At 44.1% G+C, this 24,771-nt stretch overlaps 1 protein-coding gene across 3 annotated transcripts in view; it reads left to right on the top strand.

Moving 5' to 3' along the window:
• Positions 1-19,295, top strand: part of CDKL2 (cyclin dependent kinase like 2) — an 82,179-nt gene extending 62,884 nt beyond the window's left edge. For all 3 annotated transcript variants that reach the window (XM_075202193.1, XM_075202207.1, XM_075202202.1), the window contains 2 exons: positions 15,678-15,778; positions 17,588-19,295. In XM_075202193.1, coding sequence (XP_075058294.1) covers positions 15,678-15,778; positions 17,588-17,656 — 170 coding nt within the window. In that variant the 3' untranslated portion in view covers positions 17,657-19,295. The remainder of the gene's footprint in view (positions 1-15,677; positions 15,779-17,587) is intronic.
• Positions 19,296-24,771: the final 5,476 nt, after the last annotated feature.

Here is a 24,771-nt window from a genome sequence, read left to right as displayed (position 1 = left end):
CTTTTTTTATCTGCAAAAGACTTATATCTGGCAGATGACTTCTTTAAACAGGTTTTGACCTGAGACCAAATATTTTTGAAGGTCTGACAAACAGTCTCTACAGCAGGAACTTGGGTGGGAGGGAGGGCAGAAAATTCCGGAAAAGATGGATGGTGACCGTAAACCACAAAGAATGGAGTTTTAGAAGATGACTCATGATACATGTTGTTATAAGCGAATTCAGCCCATGGAAGCAAATCTACCCAGTTGTCTTGGATTCCTGAAGAGAACATCCTTATAAAAGTCTCAAGATCTTGATTGACCCTTTCGGTTTGTCCGTTTGATTGAGGATGGTAGGAGGATGAGAGTGATAATCGGATACCCAAGGTCTTACAGAGGGCCCGCCAGAATCTGGAAACGAATTGTACTCCTCTATCTGAAACAATCTCGGAAGGACATCCATGAATACGGAAGATTTCTTTGATGAAATAATCAGCCAGAGTAGATGAAGAAGGTAAACCGGTCAAAGGAACGAAATGTGCCATCTTCGAAAATCTGTCCACCACTACCCAAATAGTATTGCAGTTTTTATTAGGAGGAAGATCAGTAACAAAGTCCATACCAATATGGGTCCACGGCTTGGAAGGAATGGGTAGTGGTTGAAGCAAACCCGCTGGAGTTCTGCGGGGAGTCTTAAACTGGGAACACAAATCACACGCAGCCACAAAATCTTTGACATCTTTCCTCATAGAAGGCCACCAGTAACTTCGAGAAAGAATTTTAAAGGTCTTGCGTTCACCAGAGTGTCCAGAAAAACGAGAAGAGTGAAACCACGAAAGGATTTTCTTCCTAAGAGCAGGAGGCACGAGGGTTCTCCCAAATGGTAGCACCTTAGTGGAAGAAGCAGCCAGAGAAACACATTTGGGGTCTAATATAGAGTGGTTGGGACCATCTTCAACGTCTGAGGACGTCACAAAAGCTCGGGATAGGGCATCTGCTTTTTTATTTTTTGCAGCTGGTTTGAAAGTTATGATTAGTTCAAAACAAGAAAAGAAAAGAGACCATCTTGCTTGACGAGGATTCAAACATTGAGCAGACTGTAAATATGACAAATTTTTATGATCAGTAAAAATTGTCACAGGATAACGAGCTCCCTCCAACAAATATCTCCATTCCTCTAATGCTACTTTTATAGCTAGCAACTCCTTGTCCCCGATGGTATAATTCTTCTCCGCAGGCAGAAGACCCCGAGAGTAAAAGGCACAAGGATGGAATTTTTGTTGCTCCGATCTTTGGGAGAGAATGGCTCCTAAACCAACATTAGAGGCATCTACCTCTAGGAAGAAGGGAAGCGTCACATCAGGCTGTCGAAGAACAGGAGCAGAGGAGAAGGACTCTTTGAGAAACTGGAAGGCTTGAAGAGCCTCAGAGGACCATTGTTAAGTATTGGCCCCTTTACGAGTTAGGGCCACAATAGGAGATGCAATCGAGGAAAAATCTTGAATGAAGCGTCTATAGTAATTGGCAAAACCTAAAAAACGCTGAATTGCACGAAGAGTAGTTGGCTGAGGCCAATGTAACACAGCATTCACCTTTTCTGGATCCATCTGAAGACCAACTCTGGAGACAATATATCCCAGAAATGGAATCTGGTGCAACTCGAATGAACATTTTTCTAACTTGCAGAATAATGAATTTTTCCGGAGTCTGGAAAGGACCTCTGCCACATGTTGTTGATGAGAAGGCAGGTCCTGCGAAAAGATCAATATGTCGTCCAGATAGACGACGACACACACATATAACAAGTCCCGGAAGATCTCATTAATAAAACCCTGGAAAACAGCGGGGGCATTACATAACCCGAAGGGCATTACTAAATATTCATAATGCCCGTCTCTGGTGTTGAAAGCTGTCTTCCATTCGTCACCGGACCTGATTCGAATTAAATTGTAGGCACCACGAAGATCCAACTTGGTAAAGATCCGGGCTCCCTTGATACGATCAAATAACTCAGTAATTAATGGAATGGGATACCGATTTTTGAAAGTTATGGCGTTAAGTCCACGGAAATCTATGCAAGGACGTAATGACCCATCCTTCTTTTTTACGAAGAAAAACCCTGCTCCAGCGGGAGAGGTAGAAGGTCGAATAAATCCTCGCTGGAGATTCTCTTGGATGTATTCAGATGTAGATTGAGTTTCAGGTAACAAAAGTAGATACACACGTCCCCTGGGAGGAGTCTTGCCAGGTTGAAGATCAATCGGACAGTCCCATGAACGATGAGGAGGAAGACGTTCAGACTGAGTTTTATCAAATACATCGGCAAAAGAAGCATACTGAGGAGGAAGTCCCGATGAACAAGGTGAAATGAAGGATTGCTGTATTTTGAGAGGAACGACTTGAGAGAGGCAACGATGATGACATTCAGGCCCCCAAGACGTAACTTGAGGAGTGTGCCAGTCAATCTGAGGAGAGTGACGTTGAAGCCATGGAAGGCCTAATACAATCGGACTGGTAGTAACAGGAAGAATTAAAAATGAAATTTCTTCCTGGTGTAATACACCAATTTGAAGGGTTACTGGAGACGTACTCTGGGTGATGAGACCATTAATAATGCGTGATCCATCGATAGCAGTCACAGTAATAGGTATTTTCAAAGTAATCACTGGTAGGGACCATTGATTCACGAGGGATTTAGAAATAAAATTTCCTGCAGCTCCAGAGTCAATAAGTGCTTGGGACTTAAAGGATTTGGTAGCAAAGGAAACTGTAACATCAAAAGCACAAACTTTTAATTTCGTAGAACATGGAGAGGACTCCAGGGACCCTAACTTCACCTCTCCAGAACTGGTTAGGGCCTGGCATTTCCCGATTTTTTTAGGGCATGAATTGAGCATATGAGTAGAATCAGCACAATAGATACAAAGTCTATTTTTTACTCTTCGGTCCCTCTCCTCTGAAGTTAATTTTATGCGACCTATCTCCATGGGTATCGCCGGAGATTAAACTGGGCGAACTTGAGGGCTTGAACGAAGAGGTGCTTTAAATGAAGTTGTTTTTTCAGACTCTCTTTCACGAAATCTCATGTCTACACGGTGGCAAAGAGAAATCAAATCTTCTAGAGAAGTAGGTAATTCTTGAGTAGTCAGTGCATCTTTAATTTTATCAGAAAGCCCCTGCCAGAAGGCGGCAATTAACGCTTCAGTGTTCCACTGAAGTTCAGAGGCTAATATCCGAAATTGAATGACGTACTGGCCTACAGTACGAGAACCCTGACGTAGACGGAGGATGCTGGATGCAGCGGAAATAACACGACCAGGTTCATCAAATACACTTCGAAACGTGGAAATGAATTTGGCACTATCCTGTAATAATGGATCATTTCTTTCCCACAGAGGGGAAGCCCATGCGAGAGCTTGTCCGGAAAACAAGGAAATGAGATAGGCCACTCTGGAACGATGAGTAGAGAAATTGTGAGGTTGAAGCTCAAAATGAACTGAGCATTGATTTAGAAAACCCCTGCATGTTTTGGGGTCTCCATCATATTTTGAGGGAGTAGGCAGGTGTAGCGTGGAAGCAGTAGACACCTGGGATGGCACTGGGGAAACGGAGGAAGGCACAGGAGCATCAACAGTAGCTGTGATATTTTGCACAGATGTTCTTTGGGAGGCTAACGCCTGGCAACATTGCAGCAAATGTTGTTGGCGAACATCCTGTTGTTCAATACGGGTAACCAGATACTGCAGCATCTCTTTAGCTGTAGGTTCCGCACCTGGATCTGTCATGGCCTGATCTTACTGTCACGGGCACTAGGAGTCTTTGCCCAGGATATCACCAGATGATGGACTTACCAGAGTAATATAGCTGGTACTATGGTTCTCTGGTAGCAGGGTGACAACGGAACAGGAGAAACAGCAGATGGTGAGAGAATGCTCAAGGAAAGTCTATGACTAGCAGCAACTGGTAATGAGTAGATGAATGTACACGAGGAACCAGATGGACAAGGAAACGTGAGGAGAGTCAGTGGTCTGCGTATAGCAAGTTGTACCACTGCTATAGTGAGGAGGAATGTCCAGGAGTAGCGAGGAGGTAGTGAGAGTCCGCTGTCTGCGTATAGCAAGTTGTACCGCTGTCTATAGTGAAGGAATGGAATCCAGGTGAAGGTAGGTAACGGGGAAGTCAGTGGTCTGCGTGTAGCAAGTTGTACCACTGCTATGTGAGAGGATACTTGAAACTGGTGTCACAGGGAACAGGAGTCAGTGGTCTGCGTCAGCAAGTTGTACTACTGCTATATATATGTGAGGAGGGGCACGAGGAGATGAATGTAAAGCAGAGTATACACGGGGCACACAGAACTTGATCCCACGATGATATTCACAATACAACAATAACTGACAAGCGCTGCTTGAAGTATACAAAGTCACAATAGCAATCCAGGCAATAGGAAACAAAGTCAATGGTAACAATAGCTTCAGTGGATAGGAGGCTCCGGAGAAGAACACAACTCAGTCCAGATGGATATGCAATACAAAAGCAAAGTCAATGGAACGTATGCATACCGCGGTTCAGGAGAGCAGGCTGTCAGAGCGACGTGCAGGGATACCTGAACGGCTAAGGGCCGGCAGGAGGAGAGACCACTGGAGGGTGGAAGCGGTAATCAGGTTGGTGCAGCGCACGGCAGATAATCCAGAATCAACGAAGCAATACTCAGGAAGCAGTAGTAAGTGAAACTGGAAACATGATGAACACGGGAGAGTTGAGGCTGTCTGGTATCCAGTAGTAGAGGTGGAGGCAGCGGAGAGAAGGCACGCTGAACACGGGAGAGTAGAGGCGGTCTGGAACCCTGTAGTAGTAACGGAGGCAGCGGAGAGCTGACACGATAAACACAGGAGAGTTGAGACGATCAGGAACTCTGTAATAGTAATGGAGGCAGCAGATAGGAATCAGCTGAGTGCAGACACGATGAATACAGGAGAGTTGAAACGAACAGGAACTCTGTAATAGTAATGGAGGCAGCAGATAGGAATCAGCTGAGTGCAGACACGATGAACACAGGAGAGTTGAAGTGGTCTGGAAACCACAATAGCAGTAAACAGGAATCAGCAGAAGCTGAATACATGAGGAACACAGGAACACCTTCAGAGGCTCATGGGGAATGAGACTCCAAGATCAGGCAACCAGGTAATGATCACAGGTGGTTTAAATAGGGAGGGTTGCCTGATCATACAATCAATTAAAAGCAACAGGTATTGAAGGCTTGATAAGGGCTGCACATGCGCAGACCCTCAGGATGGCGGACGGCCACGGTTCCTGAACACACGGGAAATGGCACTCACAGTCCGGTGAGTGACACAAGCTACTTGTCACGGGCACTAGGAGTCTTTACCCAGGGATCACCAGGTGATAGGCTTACCAGAGCAGTATAGGTGGTAATATGGTACTCTGGTAGCAGGGTGATCACGGAACAGGAAATAGCAGATGATGAGATGCTCAGGAAAGTCTATGACTAGCAGCACTGGCAATATGGAGGTAGTAATACACGAGGAACTGTATGGACAAAGGACACGTGAAGGTAGTCAGTGGTCTGCGGTAGCAAGTTGTACCACTGCTATAGTGAGGAGGAATGTCCAACAGAAACGAGGAGGTGATGAGAGTCAGCGGTCTGCGGATAGCAAGTTGTACCGCTGTCTGAGTGAAGGAATGGAATCCAAGTGGAGGTATCCGGGGAGTCAGTGGTCTGCGTTAGCAAGTTGTACCACTGCTATGTGAGAGGATACTGGAACAGGTGAAACTGTAAACAGGAGTCAGTGGTCTGCCACTAGCAAGTTGTACCACTGAATATATATGTGAGGAGGTGCACGGGGAGAGACTGCAACACAATATATACACGGGCACCTTGACTTTGATCCACAGTAATATGCACAATATAAATGTATAAATGACTGAACAACACTGCCAATATAGAAAGTCTCTTGAAGTAATCCAGCATGAGATAACACAGTCAATGATGGCAGTAGAGTCAGCAGATAGTACACTCCAGAGGAGAACCAACACAGTCCAGCAAGGTATGCAATACACAGCACAGTCAATGGGAAGTATGCATACCGTGGTTCAGGAGAAGGCAGTCAGACAGGAGTGCAGAGATACCTGAAGGGCAGGAGGCCAGCAGGATACAAGTCCCTGGATGGGTGAAGCGGGGGTCTAGCAGGTGCAGCGCACAGGTAGGTAGACCAGCAGGGAGCCCAGGAAGGCGTGGAGAGCGGATCAGCAGTAGATGGATGAGTAGCGCTGAGAAGTAACAGCAGCGGGTCTCTGCGGGAACACGGAGGTAACCAATAGCAACCAGCAGGTGCAGTAACGATGGGACCCCGGAGCAGAGTTGAACTGGAACAGATGATCACGGAGAGTAGCGGGTAGCAATAGTAGCAGCAGACTCAAGGAAACACGGTAGAGTTGACAAGGACTGAAGACTGAAGCGCACAGAGGCAGCGGATAGGAATCAGCTAAACAGTCACGATGAAACACAGACGGGTTGCAGGTTGAAGACTGTAGTGCACGGAGGCAGCGGATAGGAATCAGCTAGCAGTCACGATGATGAAACACAGACGAGTTGCAGGTTGAAGACTGTAGTGCACGGAGGCAGCGGATAGGAATCAGCCAAACAGTCACGATGATGAAACACAGACGAGTTGCAGGTTGAAGCCTGTAGTGCACGGAGGCAGCGGATAGGAATCAGCTGGCAGTCACAATCATGAACAGGTGAGTGGATGTGGTTGAAGCCTGTAGTGCACGGAGGCAGCGGATAGGCATCAGCTAACAGTCCCAATGATACATGGTAGAGTTGAAGTGATAGAAGACTGTAGTGCACGGAGGCAGCGGATAGGAATCAGCTCACAGTCACGATGATACAGTAGAGGTAGAAGTGGTATGGGAACCACAGTAGTAGAAGTGGTTTGGAAACCACAGAGGTAGAAGTGGTTTGGAAACCACAGGAATCAGCAGGGCTGAATAAACAAGGAAACACAGGAACACCTTCAGAGACTCATGGGGAATGAGACTCCAAGATCAGGCAACGTGGTGTTGACCACAGGTGCTTAATATAGGGAGGTTGCCTGATCTGCCAATTAAGTTAAAGGAACATACACTGAAGGTTTGGAAAGGGCTGCGCATGCGCAGTCCCTCAGGATAGAGGACGTCCACGGTTCCTAATAGTCCGGGAAGAAGCACTCACAGTCCGGTGAGTGACAGTACCCCCCCTTTTAAAGGTGGGCACAGAACGCCTGGAACCGGGCTTGTCCGGATTTTTGGAATAAAACTTCTTCAGAAGGGCAGGAGCATTAAGATCTTCAGCTTTGATCCATGAACGCTCTTCAGGACCAAAGCCCTTCCAATGAACGAGGAAACGGAGGACTCCTCGCGAAATTTTTGCATCCAATACCTCAGTAATCTCGAAATCCTCCTCCTGATGAACTTGAACTGGCTGCGGTGCTGAGGAAGGAGTCGAGAAACGGTTGATGATGAGAGGTTTGAGCAAGGACACATGGAAGGCATTGGAGATCCGAAGATTCTTAGGAAGAAGAAGTTTAACACATACTGGATTGATAACTTGAATGATCCTATATGGACCAATAAAACGAGGGGCGAATTTCATAGATGGAACCTTCAAACGAATATTTTTGGTAGATAACCAGACACGATCTCCAATTTTTAGTGGTGGAATAGCCCGCCTCTTCTTATCTGCGAAAGACTTATATTTGTTAGATGTCTTCTTTAAACAGGTTTTGACCTGAGACCAGATATTTTTGAAGGTCTGACAAGCAGTCTCCACAGCAGGAACTTGGGTGGGCGGGAGGGCAGGAAATTCCGGAAAAGACGGATGGTGACCGTAGACCACAAAGAATGGAGTTTTGGATGATGACTCATGGTACATGTTGTTATGGGCGAATTCAGCCCAAGGGAGCAATTCTACCCAGTTGTCTTGGTTGGCTGAAGAGAACATCCTAATAAAAGTCTCAAGATCTTGATTGACTCGTTCCGTTTGTCCGTTAGATTGCGGATGGTAAGACGATGAGAGTGCTAATCGTATGCCCAAGGTTTTACAAAGGGCCCGCCAGAATCTGGAAACGAATTGTACTCCTCTATCTGACACAATCTCAGACGGACATCCATGGATGCGGAAGATTTCTTTAATGAAATGTTCAGCCAGAGTAGACGAGGAAGGTAAACCGGACAGAGGGACGAAATGAGCCATCTTCGAAAATCTGTCTACCACTACCCAAATAGTATTGTGATTCTTACTTGGTGGCAAATCGGTAACGAAATCCATACTAATATGGGTCCAAGGCTTGGACGGAATGGGTAGTGGTCGCAGCAACCCTGCTGGAGTTCTGCGGGAGGATTTGAACTGAGAACATAAATCACAGGAAGCAATAAACTCTTTGACGTCTCTCCTCATTGAAGGCCACCAGTAACTACGAGAGAGAATCTCAAAGGTCTTATGTTCACCGGCGTGTCCAGAAAAACGAGAGGCATGGAACCACGAAAGGATTTTCCTCCTCAGAGTAGGAGGCACGAGGGTCTTCCCAAATGGTAGCATTTTGGTGGATGAAGCAGCCAGAGAAATACATTTGGGGTCTAGAATAGCATGGTTGGGAACCTCTTCTACATCAGAGGACGTCACAAAAGCTCGAGATAGAGCGTCAGCTTTCTTGTTCTTAGCAGCTGGTTTGAAGGTTATAATTAATTCAAAACGGGAAAAGAAAAGAGACCATCTTGCTTGACGAGGGTTCAAGCATTGAGCAGATTGCAAATATGACAAGTTCTTATGATCCGTGAAGATCGTCACCGGATGGCGAGCTCCTTCCAACAAGTATCTCCATTCCTCTAATGCAGCTTTGATGGCCAGCAACTCCTTGTCCCCGATAGTATAGTTTTTCTCTGCGGGCAGAAGACCCCGAGAGTAGAAGGCACAAGGATGTAATTTTTGTTGCTCCGAGCGTTGGGAGAGAATAGCTCCTAAGCCCACATTAGAGGCATCTACTTCTAGGAAGAAGGGGAGTGTCACATCAGGTTGTCGCAGAATGGGAGCAGACGAGAAGGACTCTTTGAGGATTTGAAAGGCTTGGAGAGCCTCAGATGACCATTGCTTAGTATTAGCCCCTTTCCGAGTTAAGGCCACAATGGGAGATGCAATGGATGAGAAGTCTTGAATGAAGCGTCTATAGTAATTGGCAAAACCTAAAAAACGCTGGATGGCACGAAGAGTAGTTGGCTGAGGCCAATGTAGTACAGCATTTACTTTGTCTGGATCCATCTTCAGGCCAACTCCGGAAACTATATACCCCAAGAATGGAATCTGGGGTAACTCGAATGAACATTTTTCCAATTTACAGAACAATGAGTTTTTCCGTAGTCTGGAGAGGACCTCTGCCACATGTTGGTGATGAGAAGGCAGGTCCTGTGAGAAGATCAATATGTCGTCCAGGTAGACAACGACACATACATATAATAAGTCCCGAAAGATCTCATTGATGAAACCCTGGAAAACCGCGGGGGCATTACACAGCCCGAAGGGCATTACTAAATATTCGTAATGCCCATCTCTGGTGTTAAACGCGGTCTTCCATTCGTCACCGGAACGGATTCTAATTAAATTGTAGGCACCACGAAGATCCAACTTAGTAAATATCCGAGCTCCCTTGATGCGATCAAATAGCTCAGTGATCAGCGGAATGGGATACCGATTCTTGATAGTAATGGCGTTGAGTCCACGAAAATCTATACAAGGGCGTAATGATCCATCCTTCTTTTTGACGAAGAAGAACCCAGCTCCAGCGGGAGAGGTGGAAGGTCGAATGAACCCACGCTGGAGATTCTCCCGTATGTACTCAGATGTGGCTTGAGTTTCAGGTAACGAGAGAGGATAGACCCGACCCCTGGGAGGAGTCTTGCCAGGTAGAAGGTCGATCGGACAATCCCAAGAACGATGAGGAGGAAGACGTTCAGACTGAGCTTTATCAAACACATCGGCAAATGAAGCATACTGAGGAGGGAGTCCCGGGGAGGAAGATGAGATGGAAGATTGCTGTACTTTAAGAGGAATAACTTGAGAGAGACAACGATGGTGACATTCAGGCCCCCAAGACGTAACTTGAGGGGTGCGCCAGTCAATCTGGGGAGAGTGACATTGAAGCCATGGAAGGCCTAAGACAATCGGACTTGTCGTAACAGGGAGAATTAAAAACGAAATTTCTTCATGGTGTAGTACACCAATCTGAAGGGTTACTGGAGACGTACTCTGGGTGATGAGACCATTGATGAGACGTGATCCATCTATAGCCGTCACAGTAATGGGTGTTTTTAAAGTGATCACTGGTAGGGACCATTGATTCACTAGTGATTTAGAAATGAAATTTCCTGCTGCTCCGGAATCAATCAATGCCTGTGACTCAAAGGATTTAGTAGCAAAGGAAATCGTAACATCGAAAGCGCAAACTTTAGATTTCATAGACAATGGAGAGGACTCCAGGGACCCTAACTTCACCTCTCCAGAACTAGTTAGGGCCTGGCATTTCCCGATCTCTTAGGGCAAGAACTGAGCATATGTGTGGAATCAGCACAATAGATACAGAGTCTATTCTTTACTCTTCGTTTTCTCTCTTCTAAAGATAATTTGGAACGTCCTATCTCCATGGGAATCACAGAAGGTGAAACTGGACGAAATTGAGGGTTTAAACGAAGAGGTGCTTTAGCAGAAGTTGTTTTCTCAGATTCTCTTTCACGAAATCTCATGTCTACACGATGGCAAAGAGAGATCAAATCTTCTAGTGACGAAGGAAGCTCTTGGGTAGTCAGTGCATCTTTAATTTTATCGGAGAGCCCCTGCCAGAAGGCGGCAACTAATGCTTCAGTGTTCCACTGAAGTTCAGAGGCTAAGATCCTAAATTGAATGACATACTGTCCTACTGTATGGGAGCCTTGTCGCAAACGAAGAATGCTGGAAGCAGCGGAGGTCACACGACCTGGTTCATCGAACACACTTCGGAACGTGGAAATGAATTTGGCACTATCTTGTAGAATTGGATCGTTTCTTTCCCAGAGAGGGGAGGCCCAAGCCAGGGCTTGTCCAGAAAACAATGAGATAAGATAGGCCACTCTGGAACGATGGGTAGAAAAATTTTGAGGTTGGAGTTCAAAATGGACTGAACATTGGTTAAGGAAACCTCTACAAGTTTTGGGGTCCCCGTCATATTTTGACGGAGTAGGCAGGTGAAGCGTAGGAGCTGTAGACACCTGGGATGGCACTGGGGAAACGGAGGAAAGCACAGGAGCTTCAATACTAGCTGTAACAGTCTGTCCAGATGTTCCTTGGGAGGTTAACGATTGGTAACATTGAAGTAACAGCTGTTGGCGAGCATCCTGTTGCTCCACACGACTGACCAGATGCTGCAGCATCTCTTTAGCAGTAGGTTCCGTATCTGGGTCTGTCATGGCCTGATCTTACTGTCACGGGCACTAGGAGTCTTTACCCAGGGATCACCAGGTGATAGGCTTACCAGAGCAGTATAGGTGGTAATATGGTACTCTGGTAGCAGGGTGATCACGGAACAGGAAATAGCAGATGATGAGATGCTCAGGAAAGTCTATGACTAGCAGCACTGGCAATATGGAGGTAGTAATACACGAGGAACTGTATGGACAAAGGACACGTGAAGGTAGTCAGTGGTCTGCGGTAGCAAGTTGTACCACTGCTATAGTGAGGAGGAATGTCCAACAGAAACGAGGAGGTGATGAGAGTCAGCGGTCTGCGGATAGCAAGTTGTACCGCTGTCTGAGTGAAGGAATGGAATCCAAGTGGAGGTATCCGGGGAGTCAGTGGTCTGCGTTAGCAAGTTGTACCACTGCTATGTGAGAGGATACTGGAACAGGTGAAACTGTAAACAGGAGTCAGTGGTCTGCCACTAGCAAGTTGTACCACTGAATATATATGTGAGGAGGTGCACGGGGAGAGACTGCAACACAATATATACACGGGCACCTTGACTTTGATCCACAGTAATATGCACAATATAAATGTATAAATGACTGAACAACACTGCCAATATAGAAAGTCTCTTGAAGTAATCCAGCATGAGATAACACAGTCAATGATGGCAGTAGAGTCAGCAGATAGTACACTCCAGAGGAGAACCAACACAGTCCAGCAAGGTATGCAATACACAGCACAGTCAATGGGAAGTATGCATACCGTGGTTCAGGAGAAGGCAGTCAGACAGGAGTGCAGAGATACCTGAAGGGCAGGAGGCCAGCAGGATACAAGTCCCTGGATGGGTGAAGCGGGGGTCTAGCAGGTGCAGCGCACAGGTAGGTAGACCAGCAGGGAGCCCAGGAAGGCGTGGAGAGCGGATCAGCAGTAGATGGATGAGTAGCGCTGAGAAGTAACAGCAGCGGGTCTCTGCGGGAACACGGAGGTAACCAATAGCAACCAGCAGGTGCAGTAACGATGGGACCCCGGAGCAGAGTTGAACTGGAACAGATGATCACGGAGAGTAGCGGGTAGCAATAGTAGCAGCAGACTCAAGGAAACACGGTAGAGTTGACAAGGACTGAAGACTGAAGCGCACAGAGGCAGCGGATAGGAATCAGCTAAACAGTCACGATGAAACACAGACGGGTTGCAGGTTGAAGACTGTAGTGCACGGAGGCAGCGGATAGGAATCAGCTAGCAGTCACGATGATGAAACACAGACGAGTTGCAGGTTGAAGACTGTAGTGCACGGAGGCAGCGGATAGGAATCAGCCAAACAGTCACGATGATGAAACACAGACGAGTTGCAGGTTGAAGCCTGTAGTGCACGGAGGCAGCGGATAGGAATCAGCTGGCAGTCACAATCATGAACAGGTGAGTGGATGTGGTTGAAGCCTGTAGTGCACGGAGGCAGCGGATAGGCATCAGCTAACAGTCCCAATGATACATGGTAGAGTTGAAGTGATAGAAGACTGTAGTGCACGGAGGCAGCGGATAGGAATCAGCTCACAGTCACGATGATACAGTAGAGGTAGAAGTGGTATGGGAACCACAGTAGTAGAAGTGGTTTGGAAACCACAGAGGTAGAAGTGGTTTGGAAACCACAGGAATCAGCAGGGCTGAATAAACAAGGAAACACAGGAACACCTTCAGAGACTCATGGGGAATGAGACTCCAAGATCAGGCAACGTGGTGTTGACCACAGGTGCTTAATATAGGGAGGTTGCCTGATCTGCCAATTAAGTTAAAGGAACATACACTGAAGGTTTGGAAAGGGCTGCGCATGCGCAGTCCCTCAGGATAGAGGACGTCCACGGTTCCTAATAGTCCGGGAAGAAGCACTCACAGTCCGGTGAGTGACACTACTATTACCAAAGAACCTCCGGATCTCCAATGCCTTCCATGTCTCTCTGCTCAAACCTCTTGTTATCATTCGTTTTTCTGCTCCTCCTTCTGTACCTAAACCAGTACAGATTCATCAAGAAGAGGAGTTCGAGATCTCTCAGATCCTGGATGCTGAAATTTCGCGAGGAACTCTCCGATTCCTCGTTCATTGGAAGGGCTTCGGTCCAGAAGAACGCTCCTGGATTCGCGCTGAGGACCTCAACGCTCCAGCCCTGCTTAAAAAATTATAACAAAAATTTCCGGCCAAACCCGGTTCCAAGTGTTCTGTGCTCACCTTTAAAAGGGGGGGTACTGTCACTCACCAGAGTGTGAGTGCCTCCACTCTGGTACGTGGTTCTCCATCTTTCCCGCTCACACCTGTGTGGAACCGCGGCCGTCCGCCATCCTGTTGCACTGGGCATGCGCAGGTCCCTTTAACAACTACACCTGACCACTAATGTGATTGATGGATCAATCACCCCTCCCTACTTAAGGCACCTGCAGTCTTAGGTAGGGGCCTGATCTTGAAGTCTCACTCCCAGTGAACTTCTATAGGTGTGTGCAGTTTCCAAACTGCTTCCAGCTCTACTCCTGTGTGCAGTTTCCAAACTGCTTCCAGCTCTACTCCTGTGTGCAGTTTCCAAACTGCTTCCAGCTCTACTCCTGTTTGCAGCTTCCAAACTGCTTCCAGCTCTACTCCTGTGTGCAGTTTCCAAACTGCTTCCAGCTCTACTCTTGTGTGCAGTTTCCAAACTGCTTCCAGCTCTACTCCTGTGTGCAGCTTCCAAACTGCTTCCAGCTCTACTCCTGTGTGCAGTTTCCAAACTGCTTCCAGCTCTACTCCTGTGTGCAGTTTCCAAACTGCTTCCAGCTCTACTCCTGTGTGCAGTTTCCAAACTGCTTCCAGCTCTACTCGTGTGTGCAGTTTCCAAACTGCTTCCAGCTCTACTCCTGTGTGCAGTTTCCAAACTGCTTCCAGCTCTACTCGTGTGTACAGTTTCCAAACTGCTTCCAGCTCTACTCGTGCTTCAGCTTCCAGGCTGCTCCCTGCTCAACTCAGCGGCGGTTCCCATACCGCTACAATGCTTCACTTCTCAGCTGATACCGGATCTACACAACTGGGTATGCTCTACTGACTATTGACTATTGCCTATTGCTCGCATACCAGTTGTATCCATTGTTGTTTGCTGCACAGGGTACAAGTACCCATATAGACTGTGTTACTGCATTGCTTCATTTTGGACAAGCTTTCACTCAAGCTACGATATCTCCTCACGCTACTACTTAGCGTTATTGTGCATATCTGCTGTGACCAGCTTCTCCTCCCTGCAAGGCATCTACTCCATACAGACTATTCATTGTGCCTTCCATCTCTGCCTCACAAGACATTGCTCTACTCGCGCTGTTTCCATACAGCCACAGTTTGCCTTTCAACTTCACTCTCCTGCACCTGGACAAGTCCTCATTCCTTCTCACAGCAGTGGTACAACTTGCTGCACGCAGACCACTGACTTCCCTGCTACCTACCTGCACCAGTACTATTCTTCCCATCACTGCAGTGGTACAACTTGCTGTACGCAGACCACTGACTCCTCCTCTACCTACCATCACCTATCCACTTCCACTCCTCGTGTCTACATTATCTTCAGCCTCCAGTTTACTGCTCCAAGTCGCTGACTTTCCTCTAACCATAGCTGCAAGTCGCTGACTTCCTCAGACTATCTCTACTCTCCTGCTGTTGTGTCGCTCCAATCATTCACCTGCCTGCTTTGAGGTGCGTGCCATAACCCCGCCTCTCTAACAGAGTTCCATCTGGTGAAACTCGGGTAAGCAACTCCTAGTGCCCGTGACACCTGGCCTCTTCATACCACTTTAAATCCCCATGACTGGTAGTTCTGGTTTGTCAGATTGCCCACTGTAAACTTCATTGAATTGCTTCTGACATTTGCTTTAGTCCTGGGCCCATAACATGTTAGCAGCCAATTCAGGACATTGTGAATTAAAAATGTTTTATTAAGGAGCAAAACACGAAAGCTGCTTCTTAGACTGCAACAACACACATTCCTTTCAGATTTTAGTTTCCAAAACCTGTATTATTCTTATACTATCTATACCTTTTTTTATTTTTTTTATTTAATAATAACCTTTAAACTACAAAACACATACAGTCCAGTAGTTGTTACAATATGCATAAGAATAAACATTATCGCAATATCTGCATCAACATCAGTGAATAAATGTCAAAGTATTTGATTTGCTGGCACTAATTTCCTTCTTGTTTCTGTAGTTCGCAGTTCAAACCTGGTGAAGAAAGAGAACAGGACGATGCCAGACTCTCGCATCCCTCCTCTGGCAGTGTTTGACATGCATAATGCAAACTTGCCACAGGTTAGATAACAACATATTTTTGCAACACACTTGTCAAGACAGAAAATACTAAAACAGTCTTACTAAGGTTATGGTGACACATCATTTATAATATCATACCTATATTGTCCATAGGATTATACAGCCTATAGAAATCTGGGTAAATAGACATTCTTCCATTCCTTTCTTTTTTGTCATTGTGTTCAGGTATGCTATAGTTTTTATTTCAAACCTACAATTTAAATATGTTAAATAATGCTCCAACATACAATCTAGATGTTAGGAACCCCTCTAGCCGATACAGCACAACCCGGAGTCTGCTCCGCCAGTCAGGTGTTCACTGGAGCCCCTAGTGGTGGGGACAGACTTGGCTGCAGACTGACAGAGGGTCGTAAAGTGTGTACCGACTAGAGAGAACCCAGGCAAGCGAAGAGGAGTCCAAGCAAGGGTCAAGGACTGGTAGCAGACAGCAGATCCAGTAAACAGGCCGAGGTCAAGGGTCACGAGCAAACAGGAAGGTCGGTAAACACGCCAGAGGTCGGGGGTCACAAGAAACACAGGCAGGGTCCAAATCCAGGCAAGGGGTCATACACAGGCAATCAGTCCAACAGGATTCACTAATACAATACAGGAGCAGGTTAGGCTGACAGGCAAACTGGACGCTATAACCGGCAGTGAGGCCTAGATCTCACTGCCTTAAATAGTCCTAAGAGCCAATCAGGACAGAGGAGGATAGGGCTGACAATCAGCCTCAGGAGGCAGCTAATTAATTACTAGCTAGAACTAGCATAGGTAATAACATACCCAGGAAGCATGTATAAAAATATAAGTGAACCAGTTTAAATCATATGAGAGCTCCCCCTGGTGTTGGAGGATGTCCCTACACCCTCTAACATCTATGCCACAAGGATAATAACAGAGCACAGAAACTAAAGTACACGCCCGGCTGCTAGTTCACGCAGCTCGTGACACTAGAATTGTGTGTTGGAGCAGTTTGACAGTAACGGTCATTCATAAAAGGTCTAAAAGACATTGCATTTTTTATACACTACAGCTCCTTTTTCACCTGGCTCGTACTCACATTCTGTTTTTCTCTTGTGTGTTTGAAGCACACAAACAACTATGTAAATAAATATTCAAACGGGCCTGGATGGTACAAAAGCTGTTTACCAACACCTCTCGTGTACTCGTAAAACAAAAATGGTCCTTTTCTGGAGAGAAAAAAGCTTTGTAGCCCCTCAGTAACCAGTGCCCTGTCCACACCTTGAATTTTAGTTAAATATTTTGTCCCGCATAACAATATCTTTTTTTTGGCCATAATATGAGGCACATGAATACGCCCGTCTTTAGCTAGGAACAACCCAATCCACCCATCTTATCACATTAGAAGATAGTGCCGTCTAGGGGGATACAAATATTTCTAACCTTGACATGCAGGACTAGGCGCTTCCCATAAAAAGAAATGCATTCAGGCAAAAATAGATGCATGACGTCACAAAGGTATATGCGCTGTGGGATGCATTTTTGCACATGATCCTTGTGATTTACTGTCATTGCTTTTAGGTTAAATTTGTACCAAATTCAAGGAAAGACATTTGTTTTCATTGTGAAACTTGTCCTAGATAGACACAAGCTATTTTCTCATTGGTTGTTGTAGCTTAGTGAAAATGTATTTCTAGATGCAGCGCTAGTAAATAACACTGAGTATTGTGTCATTACTTTATCAACACCTAATTATTTCATAAAATACGAACCACATTGGTTAATAAAATCTTCCAGAGAATATGCAGTTTATACCATTTCAATAATGTATTTTTCTTGTATTTGCAGTTTTCAGGAAATGCAATACAAGATACTACAGATATATCAGAAGCAAATTTTCCTCCAGTGGAATATTAACAGAACATTTAAAAACAGGACCCCTCCCAAGGACTCTGGAAAATTCCAAAACATAGGACTTTCTGATATATAAAACAGAAATGCTGATGACTGAAGGAGCTGAGCCTGACAAAGTTGAGAACCTGGATGTGGATACAAAATGCTACATTTTTGTTGTTGTCTTCAGCATGATCTCTAATGTTTCAAAACACATTATTCAGTAAATGCTGCAATAACTTGTAATTACTGCAGGAATCAGCTGAATTCTATGAGTATAAGATGGATGATATGCATCATTTTTATTCATAGCTTTATTGATCTGGAACAAAGCTCTTGGAAAACACATTGTAACTGCAGATGAGCTCATGAAGAAAACTATACTGAATTTTTACAACTAAGGAGTATATTTACTAAACGGCGGGTTTGAAAAAGTGGAGATGTTGCCTATAGCAACAAATCAGATTCTAGCTATCATTTATTTAGTGCATTCTACAAAATGAAAGCTAGAATCTGGTTGCTATAGGCAACATCTCCACTTCTTCAAACCCGCCGTTTAGTAAATCTAGCCCTAAATGTGTGTAAATAAGTGATGAAGTAGTAATGTTGCTGTCACTACCATAATCCAAGGATGCACTTATTTTTAGGGATTACTCTATTAGATTATATCAGTGTACTTTATAATATGAGACTACTGCAGGTAGTCTATGAAAAGTGACATTGTTATATGTAGACAATCCTGTAAAATATACACATTTATTAGTTGAGTAGTAATACCATCACTTCTATATGAAGAGAAGTATACTTGCCTACTTTCAGCAAGTGTAGTCCTGGAGAGGGGCGTGACTAGATGGCGAAAGGGGCGGGGCCAAACGTGGCATTTTGGTCCCGCCCCTAGACAGAAATGCCTTTCTGTTTTGGGGGCGGGGCCAAAATGACGCGATTCACCGTGATTTGCGTCATTTAGGCTAGGCAGTTGCGGAATGCGGGAGACTTGACTGCTCTAACGGGAGTCTGTGAGACCCACCCGAATTTCGGGAGTCTCTCGGACATTCCGGGCGAGTTGGCAAGTATGAGAGAAGTGGTGTTATGTGCTACATGACTTATACTGAAATTGTTCCAAGATGAAGACAAACATATGCAAATAACAGGATCACCTCATACAATCAACTTGTTTCATTTCAAATCGAACCCTCTTCTGTAATATATGTAGTGTTATGAGACGTTACATTCTGTGATTTAAAATATCCTTATATTTCATTGTAAGGGGTACATTATTCCCATTATCATTTTTAATAAATATATTGAAGGATATTTGTATAGTTCATACTTGCCTACTCTCCCGGAATTTCCGGGAGGTTCCCTAATTTAGTTGAGTCCTCATGGACGCGATGGAGGTTGGGGGGGTTAAAAAGTCAGCATGTATAGTGTATAGTTTAGTTATACATTTTGGGCCTGATTCATTAAGGCAAGGAACAGAACGTATTGTGCATTTCTTTTAAAAATTGCATGTAAATCAGGCATACGTACGACCGTATTCAACAAGGAGTGGATCTGAAATATACGTTTGTTGATGAGTACGGGTCTAGGTGTGCTCTGCTCTAATAGAGAATACATTGCAGGATATTTTTTTAAATCAATAAAATACATTTATTAGGATGTTTTTAATGTCTACTGTACATTAAATGCATTTTTATAGTAATCAGCAATTACACCCGACATGTAGCCTATCGCAAGTGATACAACAGAAACATGTACATTTGAAATGCCGAAAACTTTAATCAGACATTGCTGTGTGCGGTCGACTTTTGCGCATCCTTACTGTACATTTACTACGTGCATACGCTCAGTTCTCTACCCCCCATGAAATCATAGGCTTTAGTAAGGGTCTTTTACACTCGAACATGAATTGGACATTGCTGCGTTCTCTGGCATATGGTTCACTTCTGTGCATATGGAGATCAATTTTACGCAAAAAAACGGTACGTATCGGTGCTTACGTTCATTAATGATTTAAGGTCCTTTATTGGGAACTGCCTCTTCTGGGTTCAAAGAACAATTGGACACTGACACTGGAGGTCTCAGGACAATGACATAATGACAGTAGGGGTCCCAACTTAAAAGATGTTGATCATCACTGATCTGCTAATATATCTGGTAGACGATTCATCAGGTTTTCCAGTAAATTAAAAACAAAGAGATGGTTGTTGTCAGTATGGTTGGAGTACATGTTATTACATACGTTTATTTCTGTTTTGAAAACAAAAGCATCTAGATAACTTCTCATTTAATAAAGCAGAATGAGACGTGAATCTAGTGTACCAGTAATACTATAACAGAAGCTGCTATATGATACAACAAATATATTTTATGACAAAAATGCAGCATTTATAAAATATCTCCTTAAAGTTGTGGGGTATTTAATATGCACACACTGCAATCTTTATATATAAATGATAAAGTCTTAAAATGAAATAATCCCATTACTACTTTTTTCACATATTCCCCAGCAAAATGCAAACATTTCCTCTCAAACAATGTAAACGCCTATTTGTGTTATGTAATATATAAGTGAATTTCCAGCCTAAATAAAATTTAACACAGGCATACATTACTCTATTTTAAAATAGTTTTAGTTCTTTTTCAATTTGTCCCTATGACTGAGATAACCGAGTTATAGTTTCTTGATGCAAGTCAGTGGGTGGCAGTTTTCAGCACAGCATTTGTACGAAGTATCCTGCTGCACTCAAGACTTAATAAATTAAATATAGGAACTCTTTTTTATTTTTCTGACAGAATTATACGTTCATTTCTACTTGTACAATATGTTATGAATTGTGGCGTGTATGTCCTATCTACACTAGCCTAGTGAAATAATGCACATCCACACCTGCCAATAATCCCAATTATCACAGGATGGTCCAGAGTTCCAAAAGCCTACCGAAATACATATAACCATACCAACTATACACGCCAATATTTGAACCTCATTTCCAGGGACACGTTGCTGTAGGACAGGTGCTTATTATTATACTCTATTAATATAGCACCATCATATTCCAAAGAGTTGTATAATCAGAAAATTTTAATTAGGCCAAAGAATGCACATGATAGGGTGCTACCATGAAACTGTACTTACAGTTGCGGTATTGTGGTAGGTGCATCAGATAGTAGGATCTAAAAGTTGGTTTGATGAATTGTTTAGGTTCTTTACACACACACCTAGAACAATGGAATAGTATCCAATATTATGGCCAACGTGCGTGCTATGTGGCAAAGTATTCAATACTGTGGTTATTGAAACTGTGACATGAAGGGTCATTTACAAACCACAAAAAAGGGCAGACTGGTAATATATGTCCTTTAGCATATTTCAGTGTCCTTAGAATAGCCTAGGAAAACCTCTCAGTCTAGCTTTGCCATTCTACCTATACACATGGAAATGCCCATGGTGGAAACAGTAGAAATGTCCAATTTAATTCTACTTTAAGACCATCTCCTTCATTTTAATATTTTTTCTCCCAAAATACTACTGTGTTTCAAATACATTATGAGTATGAGGGGATAATGGATGTCTTTATTGTCTGTGCATATTTGCATTATGTTGGTCGAAGTGCACCTAGAAATGGTCTTCTCTGAGGAAGTGCAGCTGGAATGTGCAAAATGCGTCTCATTTAAAGTATAAGGATAAGACCATACTTTCGACACATTCAGAGTTGCTGGAAAACTGAGCCTTATTTCATGGACAAAAAGCCTGTAATTAAAAAGTTCATCTAACTCCGTTTTGAAGACAATTTAACCCCACTTTCTGTCTAAGCGTTCAGTCCTGTTTAGGCCGATTAATTTTGACTAAACAAGAAGACTCATGTTGTGACATGATCTGACATGTCTCTGCATGTTGTGCCTTGAGGCACACTTCAGTTCTTTTACACCTTGTAATGCAGTAGCAACGTAAAACAAGTTTCTGATGGATAGTCATGAATTGGATTAGTGATCTGTCATCAAGTTTATTAGGAAAGAATGGAATGTGCAGAAGGTTATTTATTACCTTAGGTTTATTGTGTAGGCTGGTAGCACGCCTTTAGAAAACTGAATTAAATATCTAAACAGTGGACTTTAGAATCAATTTTGAGTATATTTTCTTTGTTGGGTCAAGAAATATAAGCAAATGAAAGGTATTTTCTGAAAAATAAACAAGGTGTAATTTGAGCGGATACTGCATAAACAAATTACTGATATTGACGAGCCAAAATAGGCTTAACACAGGGGTGAGAAAAACCTCATGTAGTTTCTTTGTGCTACTGATCGTGATCATCATCATTGCATCTCATTCCACAAGCCCTCCAGCACCCACACAGATACACCTCCTGGTAGCTGTATAAGAATCTGCATACAGGTATACCTCAGTCACAATTACATGTATATGCCCTTACTGTAGTTCTCCTATCTCTATTGGGTATGTAGTCAGGGCTGCCAAGAGAAATTCAGGGCCCTGGTACAACAACTTCATGGGCCCCCCCTTATAGTTAAGAAAGTAAAAATATTTTGTGTCGGTGCTGCGCACAATTGCTATGGGAGTGTTCATACAGTTGGGGGCGTGGCTATGCATAATTGGGCGTGGCTACCTGGTGAGAAGAGCTAGGCCACCCTCCTACAGAAAAAAAACCTGCATTGTTGTGTACACCATTGAACAGTCACCAAAACTTGGGTTTGGCCCACTAGAATCACAACATTTCACAGACTCTCCTGCTGTCTCCTACCTGTTCTTGTCACTTTCACCACCTGTGGCTGCAGGTTTCTTTAATTGCGGCTTGTCTGGAACATGGAATGTTGGGGGCCCTGTTTGGAAAAAAAAATGGGTACATTTAGAAAATTACAGTTAGCTCCGGCGTTAAAGCAATAGCACTCACGATTAATAATTAGGCCTTCCTCCAGCCCCAACATTAAAATAATAGTATTCACATTTAATAAATAAACCTATTTCCCTCCCTCCATTTGGGAAAGAAAGGATAGTTTTGAGTCAAAGATCACACCTAGGGAGTGAGCTTGTGGGGCACAATTTATTGTCATGTTGTGAACAGACATTTTTGCAAGATTAAGTTTGAGTTGGCGAGAGGACATCCAAGACGAGATGGCAGAAAGACAGTCAGTGGGCTAACACAGATGGTGAGAGATCCGGAGTAGATAAATTTGGGTATCATCTGCATAGGGGTGATACTAAAATCCAAAATAGCTTAATAATTTCCCAAGAGTTGGTGGGTAGATAAGAGCAGATGACCTAGAACCGAGCCCTGTGGTACTCCAACTGATAAAGGAAGCGGAGAGGAGGTGGATCCAGAAAAACTAACATTGAAAGAGTAATTAGAGAGGTAGGATGAGAACTAAGATGGGACAGTGTCCTGACAATCATGTTTCTGTTACTGACAGAAGGTTGAGGCTGTTTGAAAGGAAGAGGTCATGTATGGAGTTAAGTTTGTTACAATTCCATTGAGCACATTTAAAGGACTTTGAAAGATATGGTAGACAAGTTGACATTATTTGAGGTTTGCTGGATTTCTGTAGTGTTCTAAAAAAGATATATGTGTATAGGAGATGGGACCTGGATTTTGGGATATATAACCAGCTAATAGGAGCAGAAAGAGAGAATAGGAAAGATGACTGTAAGATGTGTGACCTTTTATGTCCTGGTGACAAGATGAGGATGTTAGAGTGACTGAATACAAATAGGAAAAAAGTTAATGGGTGTTAATTAGAGGGGAGTGGAGTAGTGAGGGGGCAAAGTGGACAAATGTGTGTGTTGCAGGGAGGGTGAAGGATGATATAGTCAGGGCTGCCAAGCGGAAATTAGGGCCCCGGTACAGCAACCTCATGGGGCCCCCTGAAGCAGAGGAGAAATTTTTTACAATTGGGGCGTGGCTATGGTGGGAGTGGTCACACAATTGGGGCGTGGCTATGCATAATTGTGGCCCCATGTCTACCAGGTTAAAAGCACTAGTCCACCCTCCTACCGAAAAAAACCTGCAAAACTAGGGCACTTTTTGCCCAAACACCGGATTCATCAAACTATGCCCACAATCCTGCAATTTTAAATGTTAAAACATCTGATTTATAAAGACCAAGCTCAGTAGAGGGTTTATTAATATACATATATTTCTGTGTACCAAATGTCAGCTACTACAGCACTCTGTGTAGGCACAACTATGTCACCCCAACATCATACTTGGAGCTGTTCCTTACATTCAAGACCTTGCTAACAGCAAAACACACAAGGTAGACACCATGAAAAAACGCTATCTTGTTGGCTTGGAGAAATTAAGCTTTACAGCAACACAAGTAAGTATAGATATTAAGCACAATCCTGTAACTTTACCTACATTGTCCCCTGCTGCAGCCTCAGCCTGCACTGAAGCCAGCCATATGACTCGCGCTCCTTACAGGCACGGTCACAGGCTGTAAACAAGCACTTCCACAAAGTCACGCGAGAGCACAGCAAGGCACACTCGCGTGACGTCATCGCATCGGCGGATCGGACCGGGCACAACCACTGTGGTGGCGCAACCCCCCCCCCCCCCCTTTCCCCGGGGAACATGAAACAAAAAAACTTTGAAGAAAAAAAAAAAGTTGTAAAAATTTTTTCTTTTTAAAATCTCCCCCCCAAAAAAAACATGTCGGCAGTGCAGCCCCGGGCCTGGGTAAATAGTACCCCCCCCCCCCCCCTCTCGGTGGCCCTGGATATAGTCCTAAGATAATGCCATGAAAGGAGAGTAAGAAAAGCAATTTGTTATACATTAGGATTTAAGAATAAAGGGCAAGAAACTGAGGCAAATAAAACTTAAAAATGCAGAGAAAAACAAAAAGAAAATACCTAGTTGCTATTTCCAGTGCAGTCAGAGAAATGCAGAATCAGGTTGCAGTAGATGTAGCTTATTTCTGGATGTCTTTAGCTGTTGTTCAATGTTTAATTGTAATTTTTCTAACACTTTGTGCAGAAAACAAACATCTGTATCCCTATACGGAATGCTAAGATGTAGTGAGGCTGATTTAAGAACAAGTTACATCTGTGCTAATTAGTCAACCTATCAGAGAAGGGGGAAAAAAACTATTGGTCTCAATCAGGTTAGATGGGTGCCAGGCCAGTC

The sequence above is a fragment of the Mixophyes fleayi genome, chromosome 1 (assembly GCF_038048845.1).
Source record: "Mixophyes fleayi isolate aMixFle1 chromosome 1, aMixFle1.hap1, whole genome shotgun sequence".
NCBI classification, from domain to species: domain Eukaryota; kingdom Metazoa; phylum Chordata; class Amphibia; order Anura; family Limnodynastidae; genus Mixophyes; species Mixophyes fleayi.
The sequence above is the reverse complement of the archived record's forward strand: the minus strand, read 5'-3'. Positions and strand labels throughout refer to the sequence as shown.